The 12631-nt window shown below is 43.4% G+C and overlaps 1 protein-coding gene across 2 annotated transcripts in view; it reads right to left on the reverse strand.

Annotated features, from left to right (window-relative positions):
* Positions 1–7151: 7151 nt before the first annotated feature.
* Melk (maternal embryonic leucine zipper kinase) overlaps positions 7152–12631 on the reverse strand; it is a 75316-nt gene continuing 69836 nt past the window's right edge. For both annotated transcript variants that reach the window (XM_021232281.2, XM_013119586.3), the window contains exons 16-18: positions 11299–11467; positions 10421–10524; positions 7152–7717 (exon numbers count right to left, since the gene is read on the reverse strand). In XM_021232281.2, the coding sequence (XP_021087940.1) occupies positions 7540–7717; positions 10421–10524; positions 11299–11467 (451 nt within the window). In that variant the 3' untranslated portion in view covers positions 7152–7539. The remainder of the gene's footprint in view (positions 7718–10420; positions 10525–11298; positions 11468–12631) is intronic.

Consider the following 12631-nt stretch of genomic DNA (forward strand, 5'->3'; position numbering starts at 1 on the left):
GTTAAAAGTGTAACGTCTACATTTAAGAACCAGCAGATCAGTACGGTTGCAAATTGACATAGGAGAGACAAAACGAATGAGCAGGAAGGCAGGTCAGCAAGGCAGGCACAGGGAGAACGGCAGAAAGCACAGGAGAGTAAGAGACATCAGAGCACAGTGAAGACGCGCCTTACACATGGCTGAGGTCCCAGAGAGAGAGCTGCAGCTCTAGCTCAGGCAGGGCCAGCCTAGGATGCACACGGCCCTGGACTTAATACAGAACGAAAGATGGAGCGGAAAGGGACGAGAAGTAAAAGCAGTATTTTAAAAGGTAACATTTAAAAGAATTAAAAATAATAAGAGATAATGCAAAAGTCTCAACAAAGCTCAGACAACATAAATTTCAAGGGAAAACGAAACAAAACGATTACATCAACAACCTAACTGTGGAGACAAGAAATGTTTCAGCAGGGAGAGAAAGGCAGCAGGTAGCACTCTTCAGTGAGGCATTTGGGATCCAGGAGACAAGGGAAGCGCATCTTAACTAGTGAGAGCAGAGGGAAGCAACTGTGTCCATTTAGAATTCTATACCAGCAGGGAAAGCTTAGAAATGCAAACAAGTTAAAGATGTCTTCAGACAAACAAACAAAAAGGGATTCACCCTGGAAGAGTTGCGCTAAAATAAATAAAAAGTATTCTTTATGCAAAAGTCAAAAGCTGAAATGACCATAGCTGAAAACATGCAGTGCGGGAATAAAGAACCATGAAAAGGGTAAATGTGTAGGTAAGCATAAGACTAATGAAAAGGGTAAATGTGTAGGTAAACATAAGACTAATGAAAAGGGTAAATGTGTAGGTAAGCATAAGACTAGAAAACACAGCAGTAGTCGCCATTTTGAGCTTCAAATGTAGGCAACGCTAAGGAAAAAGGCAAGAGGTGGGCAACATAATTAAATAATTAGGTTTTCACTGTTTGCAAAATGGGGGTCTGTAGCACACTCCTCTGGTGTGCTCAGTGGTTAGAGCACTGGCTGCTTCTGCTGAGGACCCTGGGTTCAGTTCCCAGCGCCCACAGAGCAGCTCACAAACATCTGCAACTCCAGTTCCAGAGGATTCGATGCCTCTTGCGGCCTCTCAGGACACAAAGTACGCACACGGTCCACAGACATACATGCAGACAAAACGCCCCCACATCTAAAATAAAGCAAATCTTAGAGAATGTACAGGTGTAAAACAACAGGTAGCAAACAATACAATAGTGAAATGAAGGCAGAAGGGAATATAAAAGGTGGGAAAATTCATAGCAAAACAATAGCTACAAATCCAACTGTACTAAAAGCAAGTTCTTGATGGGCGTGCAACACAAGCCTCTAATCCCAGCACTCATGAGACAGGTTAGGGCTGCATCATGTGAGACTCAGTCCTGAGGGAGGGAGGGAGGGAGGGAGGGAGGGAGGGAGGGAGGGAGGGAGGGAGGGAGGGAGGGAGGGGGAATCCTCAAAGCTGGGGATACAGCTCTGGCAGAGTTCTTGCTTAGCAATGGAAGACCCTAGGTTGAGTTTCAAAAAAGGCTGCAAGACATACTTTTATTACTGCCACTGCCCCTTACATCCTATGCAGCAAGCCTGTTTAAATAAAACTGTCTTAACTCACATGCTCAAATCTAAGAGAAAAACCATATGACCCTCTCAGTTTATGCACGATACTTTCTAACGACACTTTTATCACATTATCCTGGTGTCTTAGTTTCTTTTCCTGTCACGGTGATAAAACACTTAAGGGAGAAAGGGTTTCTTCTGGCAGAGAGAGAGAGAGAAGACAGACCATCACTGCAGGAAGTCACAGCGGGAGCTCAAGGTACCTGACACACAGGAGTCACAGTCACAGCATGGCAGCAACTCAGCTCACCCCCATTTTCACTCAGTCCAGGACCCAGCCCAAGAAATGGTGTCACCTGCAGTCAGGGTTGGCCTTTCTACACCGATTAACACCACAAAGCCCCCCATAAGCATGGCACACACCTACACAGACACAAATACACATACACATAACGAAAAATAAAAACATTTTATTGAGAAAACAGAATATCGCTAGCTGGACACAGCAGAGTAAAGTTACAATTTCAAACCTCAGGGAGCTGAAGCAAGAGGATCTTGAGTTCAAGCCCCGGCTGGGCTACACAGTAAGACCCTTGTGGTGATATTTTATGATATAACAAACAAAGCTTGCCTGAAGATCAGAGTGCAAAACTAGCTACACTAGCTAGCCATAGAGGCCAGGCAGTGGTGGTACATAACTTTAATTCCAGCTCTAGGGAGACACAGGCAGGCAGATTTCTGTTAGTTCAAGGTCACCCTAAGCTACACAAAATTGATCCAGTCTAAAAGAGAAACAGAGCTCACACAAAGGTGATCTCAGCACTTGGGATGTCATGCCTTTAATCCCAGAGCTAGAGAGGAATATAAATCAGGAGGAGACAGGAGCTCAGTGCAGTCTGAGGAGCAACGCAGTTGGGAGAAGTCTGAGATTCCGTGGACTGCCCCTTCGGTGGACCACCCCTTCGGTCTGAGCATTGGTAGAGGTGAGCGCTCTTTCGTAGCTGGCTGCTTTGCTTCTCTGATCTTCAGTTTTAACCCCAGTATCTGTCTCTGGGTTTTTATTATTTGTGCTACAGATCCCACCTTGCCTACTCCCACTTCAGATCCAAGCATGCTTGTCTTGAAGTGCTCTCCAAAGGCTTCTGTCTGGGGGTGAGCTGGTCTTCCCTGACTCTATGACAGGAGTGAAAAACATTGTGTCCCTGAGAACTAGAAAGCAAAGCATTTCTAACAGAGACTCCTATTGTTTACCCCATGATATAGAAATCCCTACAGTGAGAACAGGAAACTGGAAGCTCAACCACTGAGTTCAATAGGGATTCCAGCCAACTGCCTGTTTCCCTGGCCGTGTCTTCTTCCCTGGCCGTGTCTTCTGGATGACTGTCTGAGCTGATGCTATCTTTCTGTTCCTTTGTTCTCTTACCGGGAAGGCTCACCCATGGGGAACTGCTGTGCTCAGGCCTGTCAATGGATCAGGGCGGTCAGCTAGCGGCTGCTATGCTTCTCCAGTTGGTGTCTGCTTTGTCTGTAAGCCCCTGATGTTGCCTTTAGTGTGCTCTGGGAGTTGGGTTATTCCAGTTGTCACTGTTAAGTGTTTTGAGCACTGGCTTTGATTGTATTCTACTATCTGCTGCTCCTGCCCACATGCTATTCACTGTTTAGCCTTTTACTCTTGCTTGTCAAACACTTAATATTAAATGCACTCATTCAAAACTGAAAATGTCTGATTGCTCATGGTCCACACTATCCAGAACATTAAAACCAATAGAAAATGGTATCTCGCTGTGGTTTTGTGTTTAATAAGTCAGTAAAGATCTAGGTCAGCCTGGGCTAGTGTGAGATGTGCCTCAAAGCTTTCTCTTTAAAATCTGTAAGTGGTGGCTCATGCCTTTAATCCCAGCATTCAGGAGGAGGCAGAGGCAGACAGATTTCTGAGTTCAATGCCAGCCTGGTCTACAGAGCAAATTCCAGGACACCAAGGGCTACATAGAGAAACCCTGTCTCAAACAAAAAAACAAATCAAAAGTTCCCAAATGATATACTACTAATGTACAATGGCTTACATTATATGGATTTACTGTAGTTTTTGGTAAACATAGTACTGAGATTCATTTTCTTGACAATACCATTCTTCATAGAAGAAGAAGGGTGGACACTGTCTAACGCCTTCCAAGAACAGACAAACTAGGCTTCAGAAAACTAAAACTTTTTGTTCCTCAAAATTTACCAGCAGGAGAGAGTTGGGATTGACATGTGAAACAAGCTTGTTTCTAATTTTTTTTTTTTTTTTTTTTGGTTTTTCGAGACCGGGTTTCTCTGTATTGTTTTGGAGGCTGTCCTGGAACTGGCTCTGTAGACCAGGCTGGCCTTGAACTCACAGAGATCCTCCTGCCTCTGCCTCCTGAGTGCTGGGATTAAAGGCGTGCACCACCAACGCCCGGCCGCTTGTTTCTAATTTAAATTAAAAAAAGAAAAAAGAAAAAAATTTACCAGCAAGTTAGGGAAACCACAGACCAAAACCTAAACAAACAAGCACGAACAGACTAAGGTGTTAGCAAGAGAGCTCAGCAGTTTCTAGAGTGCTCACTGTCCCTGCAGACCTGAGCTGGGTCCCCAGCACCCACAGCAGCAGGTCACAACTACCTGTAACTAACTCCAGTACCTCTGGCATCGGAGGGCACCTGCAGTCACATGCACAAACCCATAAACACAAGTAAAAATAAACTATAAAACGCCACATGAGAAAAACATTGTATAGCATATGCTATCAAAACATGTGTGCCACTTTATGGCAGTAGATACCAAACTTACATCTATAACCTGTACAGAGCTCCTATGACTCAAAGAGAACCCCAGCTGAAACCAAGCAAAGCGTCTGTGAGGGAGTGCCTTAGTCATAATTATTGCAGGGTGTGGGCAGTACTTTTCCTTGGGCAGGTGGTTCTGAGCCATACAAGAAAGCTGGCAGGGGCCAAAGAGATGGTTCAGAGTCATAGTTCTCAACCTTCCTAACGCTGTGGCCCTTTAATACGGTTGTGGTGGTGATCCCCAGGGATAAAATTATTTCACTGATACTTCATAACTTTAATTTTGCAGTTATGAATCGTAATGTAAGTATCTGATATGTCTGTGATCCCAAAGGGGTCTCGACCCACAGTTCAGTGGCTTTGCACACATGCTGTTCTTTCAGAGAACCCAGAATCAATTTCTAGCACCCACACCAGGCAGCTCACAACTTCCCTAATGCTGAAAACCTCTTCTGACCTCCAAGGGTCCTGCACTAACAACTACAAGCCCACACACACGTGAATAATTTGTCTTTATTAATTTAGGTGAACGTGTCTGCAAGCATGTCCCTATGGTTTCTGCCTTGCAGTTCCTGCCCGGATATCCTTCAATGATGGACAGTGACCTGTAAGTGTAATTCAAACCAACCCTTTCCTTCCGTAAGTTGATTTTTGGGCCAGGCGGTGGTGGTGCATGCCCTGATCCCAACACTCAGGAGGCAGAGGCAGGCGGATCTCTGTGAGTTTGAAGCCAGCCAGGTCTACAGAATGAGTTCTAGGATAGCTAGGGCTGTTACACAGAGAAACCATGTCTTAAAAAAACCAAAAACAAAGGAAAAAAAAAGAAAGAACCAAGAAAAAAGGAAAAGAAAAAAGGGGGTGAGGTATTGTCAGAGCAACAGAGTGAATTGTGCAGAACAGTTAATCTGCAAAGACAGAAAGCAAATGTATGTGGGGATGGAGAGTGAATCTTTACAGTGGCAATTTCTGTTAGGATGAAAATCTTACAAAATTAGATTGTGGTGATGGCTGCATAACTACAAATGAGCTTTATCCTCCCCTCATTTTCCTATGTGTGCACGTGTATGTATACATGTATGCACAGGAGTGGGCGCATTTATGCACATATATGCAGAGCACGAGGTTGGTGCCCACAATCATCCCTCAGCACTCTTCCACCATACTCAGTGAGCAAGGTCTCTCAATCAAATGTAGAGCTTGCAGCTTGCTCTGGGGTCCTCCCTCCACCTTCTGAGGCTGGAATTCCAGGTGGGCATTGGTAAGGGTCCTAGGAACCCCGCCTCTGGCTCTCACACTTGGATGGCAGATGCTTTTACCACCCAGTCATTTACTTAATAAAAAAAAAATGTACACTTATTTTGTCATGGGAAAGTGTAGAGAGAAGCCTTTTCCTTGCCAGCTGCTTTGGTTTTTCCCCACCAGTCGCCTGGGCTCTACCATGTTGTAGTCCCGAAATAACACACAAGACACTGTATTAATTATGAAGCTGTTGGCCTTGCTTGTTTCTTACTGGCCTAGCTCTGACTTAAGTATTTAACCCATCTAAGTATTTCTCTTACCGGATGGACATCTTACTTCTCTGGCAGGTTACATGATGACTCCCTGTGTTTCTCCTACCCAAAGTCCTCCTGGACTCCTAGTCCCACCTATCTTGCTTCCCTATTGGCCAACAGTGCTTTATTGACATATACACAGGACTTCCCCATCAGGAGGGGGGTAGGAGGGATACACATAGAAGTCAGAGGGTAGTTTGCAAGGGTTAGTTTTCTCCACCATGCAGGTTCTGGGTATGCTTGGTACGAGCACCTTTAGCTGTTGAGTTAATTTACTGTTCCATGAATACATTTTAAAATCTCTGAATTATAAAAGGTGGAACTTGTAAGATGTGACTTATATGACAATGAAGTTGTCACCAAACAGTATAAAATCCTGCAGGGTTATAGTTTTCCTTGCCCAAGGCACTCTTTTCAGTGGAACATTCAATTTCCTTCAGGCCTTCTTCTTGGCTAAATTTCCAATTCTCATCTATTCTCTCTTAATACTTAATGACATTTCCTTTTCCTTTTAAAATCTCTACTCAGCACCACCTGAATGCTTTGTCTGTGCATATATCCTGTTAAGAACAACATACTTCCCACTGCCTAGTGTATCCCTGTGGATTTGTCAAGAATAAACGCTATTTTCCTCAAGACATTTCTCCCTTCAGATCACGTGTGAATACTGAAAACATCTGGCCCTCATGACAGATTCTGAACTCCCTGGTTTGCTAGACAGTACCAGCATCGGCTACAGAAGCTAATGCTCGTAAACACTCAGTGAATGTTTATTGAATCAATGAATGACAAAACACTCCCTCACTACTGACCACAAACAGTGCTATTTTTTTCTCCAACTAGTTTAATTGGTAAAATCCATACAAATGTAACTTGAGTTCTGGCCTTTAGAGACCAATAAAATGAAATAAAAATACAAATTTGGGGCCAACGTTGAGACTTAGGGAGATTAGCATAAAGTAACATTTCATGCGGCCTGCAGTTTGGATACTTATCATTGTTGACTGGACATACTTACTGAAGTCAATACACTTTTATACCACATATTAAATATGTTGTTTAACTCTGGTAACCACAGCTGTGACTTAGTTAACGATCTCAATAAATCCTACTTAAATCAGAGACAGGAAAAAATTATGCAAATGAATTCTTATCTGTTTTTCTGCCCAAGGCATATTTGATAACAGATAAAAGACACTCCAAATAGTCTCTACTTAACAGTCAGAAAGCCATTCGAGGTTTTATTTGGATCAAAATCAGATACAAAGAGAAGCCTGGTATATTCACAAATGGTTTTAGTTGAGAAAGAAAATGTACATCAAAATGAGCCACAGGAAGAGCTGCAATCCCTGTGGAAGTGAACACAGGAAAATCAGGGTTACTACAAGCCTAGCCACAAGATTAAAACGAGTAAGTGAAAATGACAGAGGGTTGGTTGCCTTGGATTCAGCCACAAAATACATTTTTTGTTGTTGCTGTAAAGGCAAAAAGGTCTTGGTCTTGAAAAAAACAAGCTTGTAGTTAAACCAACCAATCCACGGGTCTTCTTGTGCACAGCGTGACATCCACATTCATCCAGGCAGAGTGGAAGCCGTCCATCAGCTACACCTTGCAGCTAGACAGGATATCTTCTACCAGTCTCTTGTAAACCCAGGCGTCACCCTTAAGTCGCTGTCTCCGGATGCCCACCACGTCGGGTTTCTGAAGCTGGCACACTTCTAGTTCAAACTGCATTGTCACTTTGCCAAAATCAGACTGTGTTTGGCACTTTAGTGTATAACTGTAAAAAACATTAAGATACCAGGTAGTTAGGGAGCCTTAAGTATTCTGGATAATGTTTCTAGGCTTCTAAGAGCTGGTGGGGAAATGAGCCATTATTTCACTCCAATCAATAAATCCTCCATATAGTCTCCAACTGGTCTAGCTAGGCTGCAGTGGTGGGGTATGGCTGCTGTTTTCCCAGAAGCTGAGCGATGATCTGAGGAATAAAGTGTGAAAACTTGACCAGAATTCTCCCTCAAACCATGGAAAAGCCCTTTCTAAACAGCTGTACATGTCACACATACCAGGGAAACCTGGCAATTTTTACGTGGCCTTTTCAACAGTGTAACACAGGAATGTGAGGTCACTTCCACAACATCCCCAACAAAGGAAAACAAGGGAGATGTAGAACATTCTTACCTCTGAAACTTACGACTTTCACTTAAATAAAGCCTTGAGGTTGTTGCTATGTACGATTAGAAGTTATGATTGCAACACTTTACAGTACAAAACAGAGCAAAAGAAAGACCAGGAAAACGGTCCGTCACCGTGCTAGAAGCACGGGGCATACAGAGTCAAAGCTGCCAGGTTCCCTTCCCTGGCAACACAAAACAGCGCTGTGACTATGAAAGTGGCATGAATTAAATTCATATAAGCAAAATTATTTAATTACATTTTATATGTTAGTTATGGCTTACTGATCTTCAATAAATAAAAAACACAAGAAATACTAGGCTTTCTTTTCAATTTAAGCTCTCTATGTATTTAAGTATATGATTAGGCACTTTTCCTCAGAAGTATGACAATTTGAGGGGTTTTTTGAGACAAGGGAAGCCATGGGTTCCCAGAACTTGGGAGATAGAGACAATAGGAGCAGAGTTCAAGGTTATCCCCTAACACATAGCAAGTTTGAGGTCTACATGGGATTGTCTCAAAAAATAAACAAACAATAAAAATAGTATCTTCCCCTATAGTCCAAACCAGCCTGAAAGTTACTGTATCGTTTAGGCTAGCCTCAAACTCACAGTCATGCACATGCCACCAGCACAACAGCAACAGTTTTTATTGTTTACTATGAAGTTTCACAAAACATCATTCTCTGTCTTACTTAGTTACACTGCTTGAGGAAAAGCATAGAAATACTATCTTAGAAATAAGCAGCCAAATGTCAAAAGGAACATGCTGTGGTCTACACAGGAGGGTGACCAGTTTAGTTCTATAAAAGATAAATGAGATAGATAGAGACAAGAACCACTACACCACTGAAAAGCTGAAAAACGAACAGAAAGTAACGGAACGAAGAAGGTCACCTCAAGACCATTCTGGTTGCTCAGGATGTCAGGAGATCAAAGCACTGGTTAGATTTCAGTTAGTGATCTGCTGCTGAATCACATGCCAAAGGAGAGGTCACCACAGGCCTGTGGGAGTCAGCTAGTGCTTCTGGGACCAGAGAAACCCCACCACGCATAAGAAGCACTAAACGTACGTTAGACAAGCATGATCGAACACACCTACAGAACATGAGTGACAATACATTCACAAAGGGTTGTCTTAATTTGAACTATTACTCTAGAATGGCCATGGTGGCACAAGCCTGGAATCCCAGCGTTTCACGGGGGAGGTAGAAAGTCACAAGTTTAAAGACGCCCTCCACTAGTCAATTGTGTTCCAGATCAGCCTCACATAGCACAGATCTTTGGGTGCAAAGGCAGGAGGTTCGAAAGCTGAAGCCAGCCTGGACTACAATACGAGGTCCTGTCTCAAAAAAGTAAACAAGCAAACAAAAAAATAAAAAATCAAACTCTATATAGATTATCCCTCTGCATGCTTTTGGTAAATTAAATAAGAGGTTGTACTCAGTTGTTTAATAAAGGAATTTTAGTAGTTGGTGTGATGGAATAAGACTGTTTCAGATAAATGAATAGGGTTGAAGAGATGGCTCAGTGGATAGGAGCACTGGCTGCTCTTTCTGAGGACCTAGGTTCAATTCTCAGCATCCACATGGCAGTTTACAATGATCTATAACTCTAGTTCCAGGGGATCTGATGCCCTCTTCTGACCTCTGCAGGCACCAGGAAAGTATGTGAGTGAGTCTCTCTCTCTCTCTCTCTCTCTCTCTCTCTCTCTCTCTCTCTCTCTCTCTCTCTCTCTCCCTCTCTCTCACACACACACACACACAATATTAACACATATAAAATAAAAACTAAAATTAAAATAGGTCATTTTAAAGACATACTTAGTAAACGTCTTAGAAATAGGAACAATTTGCATGCTCAGAAGAGACTTGGTTACTCACACCATGAAATCACACCACAGAACTTCTGACAGCTCACTCAGCAGGGACATTTAGATGAATTGACTTCTTTAATCTACCTAAACCTAACTCTGTAAGGCAGCTGATCACAGAGAAGCAATCTACACACTTCTGCTTGTGCAAAGTGTCTTACTGAGTAAGATTACAACTAATAAATAATATAACAAAGCAGAAAATTAAAGGGCCTAGAGGATTGTCCTACGATAAATGCAAGTTCATAGTTCCCAATTCTGAGGTGAAAATCTAATCTTGGAAGCGGTGACCGCAAGAACTTCCAGCTAGGAACAACAGCACTACCACAGCATCCTTCTCGTGTGGAGGAGAATTTTTAAGGGGACACGATGGGAGGTGAGAATCACAGCGCACTGACGGCAGAATGGAGAACAATGGCGGTCAGGGGCTTCTTACCCTTTCTGTACGAAGTCCACGTGCTTCTGTGGAAGAACAGCCATTATTTCATTCAGGAGCTGGTCAGGATTCACCAGTCTAGTTGTAGTCACATTATAGTGCAGCTTAGAAAGAAAAGGATGAGGAGTCAAACTTCACATTAACACAGAGGCCCAAAACTCTTTTTCAAAAGGGAACACTTAAAGGATAACACTGGAAGAACAGCTGAGCCAGACGCTTCACCACAGCGGTGGGGAGTCAAGGGAAGCTGTCTTCATTAGAAACTGCTGTATTAGCCCCATTTTAAAAATAATTGTGCCGGGCATGATGGAACACGCCTTTAAACCCAGCACACAGGAGTCAGATCTCCATGAGTTCGATGCCAGCCTGGTCTACAAAGCAAGTTCCAGGACAGCCAGAGCTACACAGAGAAACCCTGTCTTCGGAAAAAAAAAATTGTGTGTGTGTGTGTGTGTGTGTGTGTCTGTGTGTGTGTGTGTGTATGTATATACACATATACATACATACATACATACATACATACATACATACATACATACATAAAAGAACTGTGTGTGTGAAGGTCAGAGAACCACTGCATGAAGTTGTTTCTTCTGTCACCCGATCATCAGACTTCCACAGCAACACTGAACTATCATCAGCCTCATATCAATTTTGTATGTTCTTCTTCCTTTCTTACCACATTTAAAGTTACATTTCAGAGTGTGCGTGCGTGGCAGCACATGCTTGCAATCCTAGTATTTGAGAGACTGGGGGAAGAAGATTGCCCTGCTTTGAGAGCAGCCTGGGTTAGAGACCCTGCCAAAGAGGTGGGGGTTAAAGAGGCATCCGGTTAAGAGTCAGTTTCTGAAATCTCAAATAGACTCTGGGTCACCTACCTTTCGCCTTCTCGGCCCGTCTTTGGCAGAGCCCTTCTTCTTGCTCCTGGTAAGTGCAGTGAGAACCTTATCCAATCCTCGCTCAAGGCTTCCAAACACATTGGTGCCTTTCCTTTTAGGGGTGTCCTCCATATGTGCCTGGTTGAGATCCACTTCCATGGAGCGGCACCTTGGAAACCAACAGAGCACTAGTGGCACTGTCCCGCCGCCCGCCCAGCTCCTGCACTGTCCTGCTGTCCCTCCATATGAACAAAGGGCTGTAGGCAGGTGTGCCAGAGCCGGATCACCTCAAGCCTCCTGGGAAGGGAGGGGGGCAATAAAGCCATCTCCCACCAGAAAGAAGTTCCCCTTCCTCACCAAACTACTTGTCCTTTCATTTTCTATGGGAGATGGCAGTGATTGAACCTAGATCCTCATTTATACTGGGAAAGCATTCTACCAATGAGTCATACCCCCACACTTCTTTTTACCTTTTATTCTTGTGAAAGGGGATTCACTAATCACTAAGTTACCAGGCTGGCCTTGAACTTGCAATCCTCTGACCTCACTCAGTCTCCCAAGTACCTGGGATTCTAGGTATGCCAAGGCTCAGTCCTCACTTTTTTATTTAAATCAAACATAGAAATACGAGCCTATCAGTATAACAAACATCCACCTGTCCTCATAGGGTCAACAACTACTAAATCTCGGCCAGTGGCTTTCTCTGTGTATATAGATTATACACAGATTAAGTACATATTTATGCTTGTTCAGCCACTTGAAGGTATCATAATACTTTTACTCTGAAACACTCCTGTGTACAGTTTCAATGAGTGAGAATATCTTCTTACCTAGTCATAATATCAAAGACATAAGAAAGAAAAAAGATAATAACTGCAGCAGCATCTAACAGTTTATAATCTATTTCCCCCAAATAAACCATGCATCTAAAAACAACTGGAATGCAATGAAGGCTCCCTTAAGCCTTGCAATTTTCCATCTAAGAGAAGTGAGCTAGCTTTCTTTGCAACCTAAATTAGTAGTTTTATTATTTGGGGGAATGCTGACTGTTCGTGTACACCTATACTCACTCTACTGGCAGGGAAGCAGTAGTAGGTGGGCCTTGGGGAAGGAGCTGCATGGCCACAGGCAGGGACCCTGCCCCCAGCCTGCTATGCTTTAAGGTAAGCTGTCAGGTTCATGACTTGGCCCCGAGAAGGCAGAGCAATAGCTGCAATAACCATGCGCAGCCACAGGCCGCCCTCACACAACAGGTGTCTCAGCTCCAGCAGCATCTGTCTCCACTCCCTCTGCCGGGTTTTTCTCGGGGTAAAAAGAGTAACCCCATGGCCTG

Source organism: Mesocricetus auratus, unplaced genomic scaffold, assembly GCF_017639785.1.
Source record: "Mesocricetus auratus isolate SY011 unplaced genomic scaffold, BCM_Maur_2.0 Super-Scaffold_6730, whole genome shotgun sequence".
NCBI classification, from domain to species: Eukaryota; Metazoa; Chordata; class Mammalia; order Rodentia; family Cricetidae; genus Mesocricetus; species Mesocricetus auratus.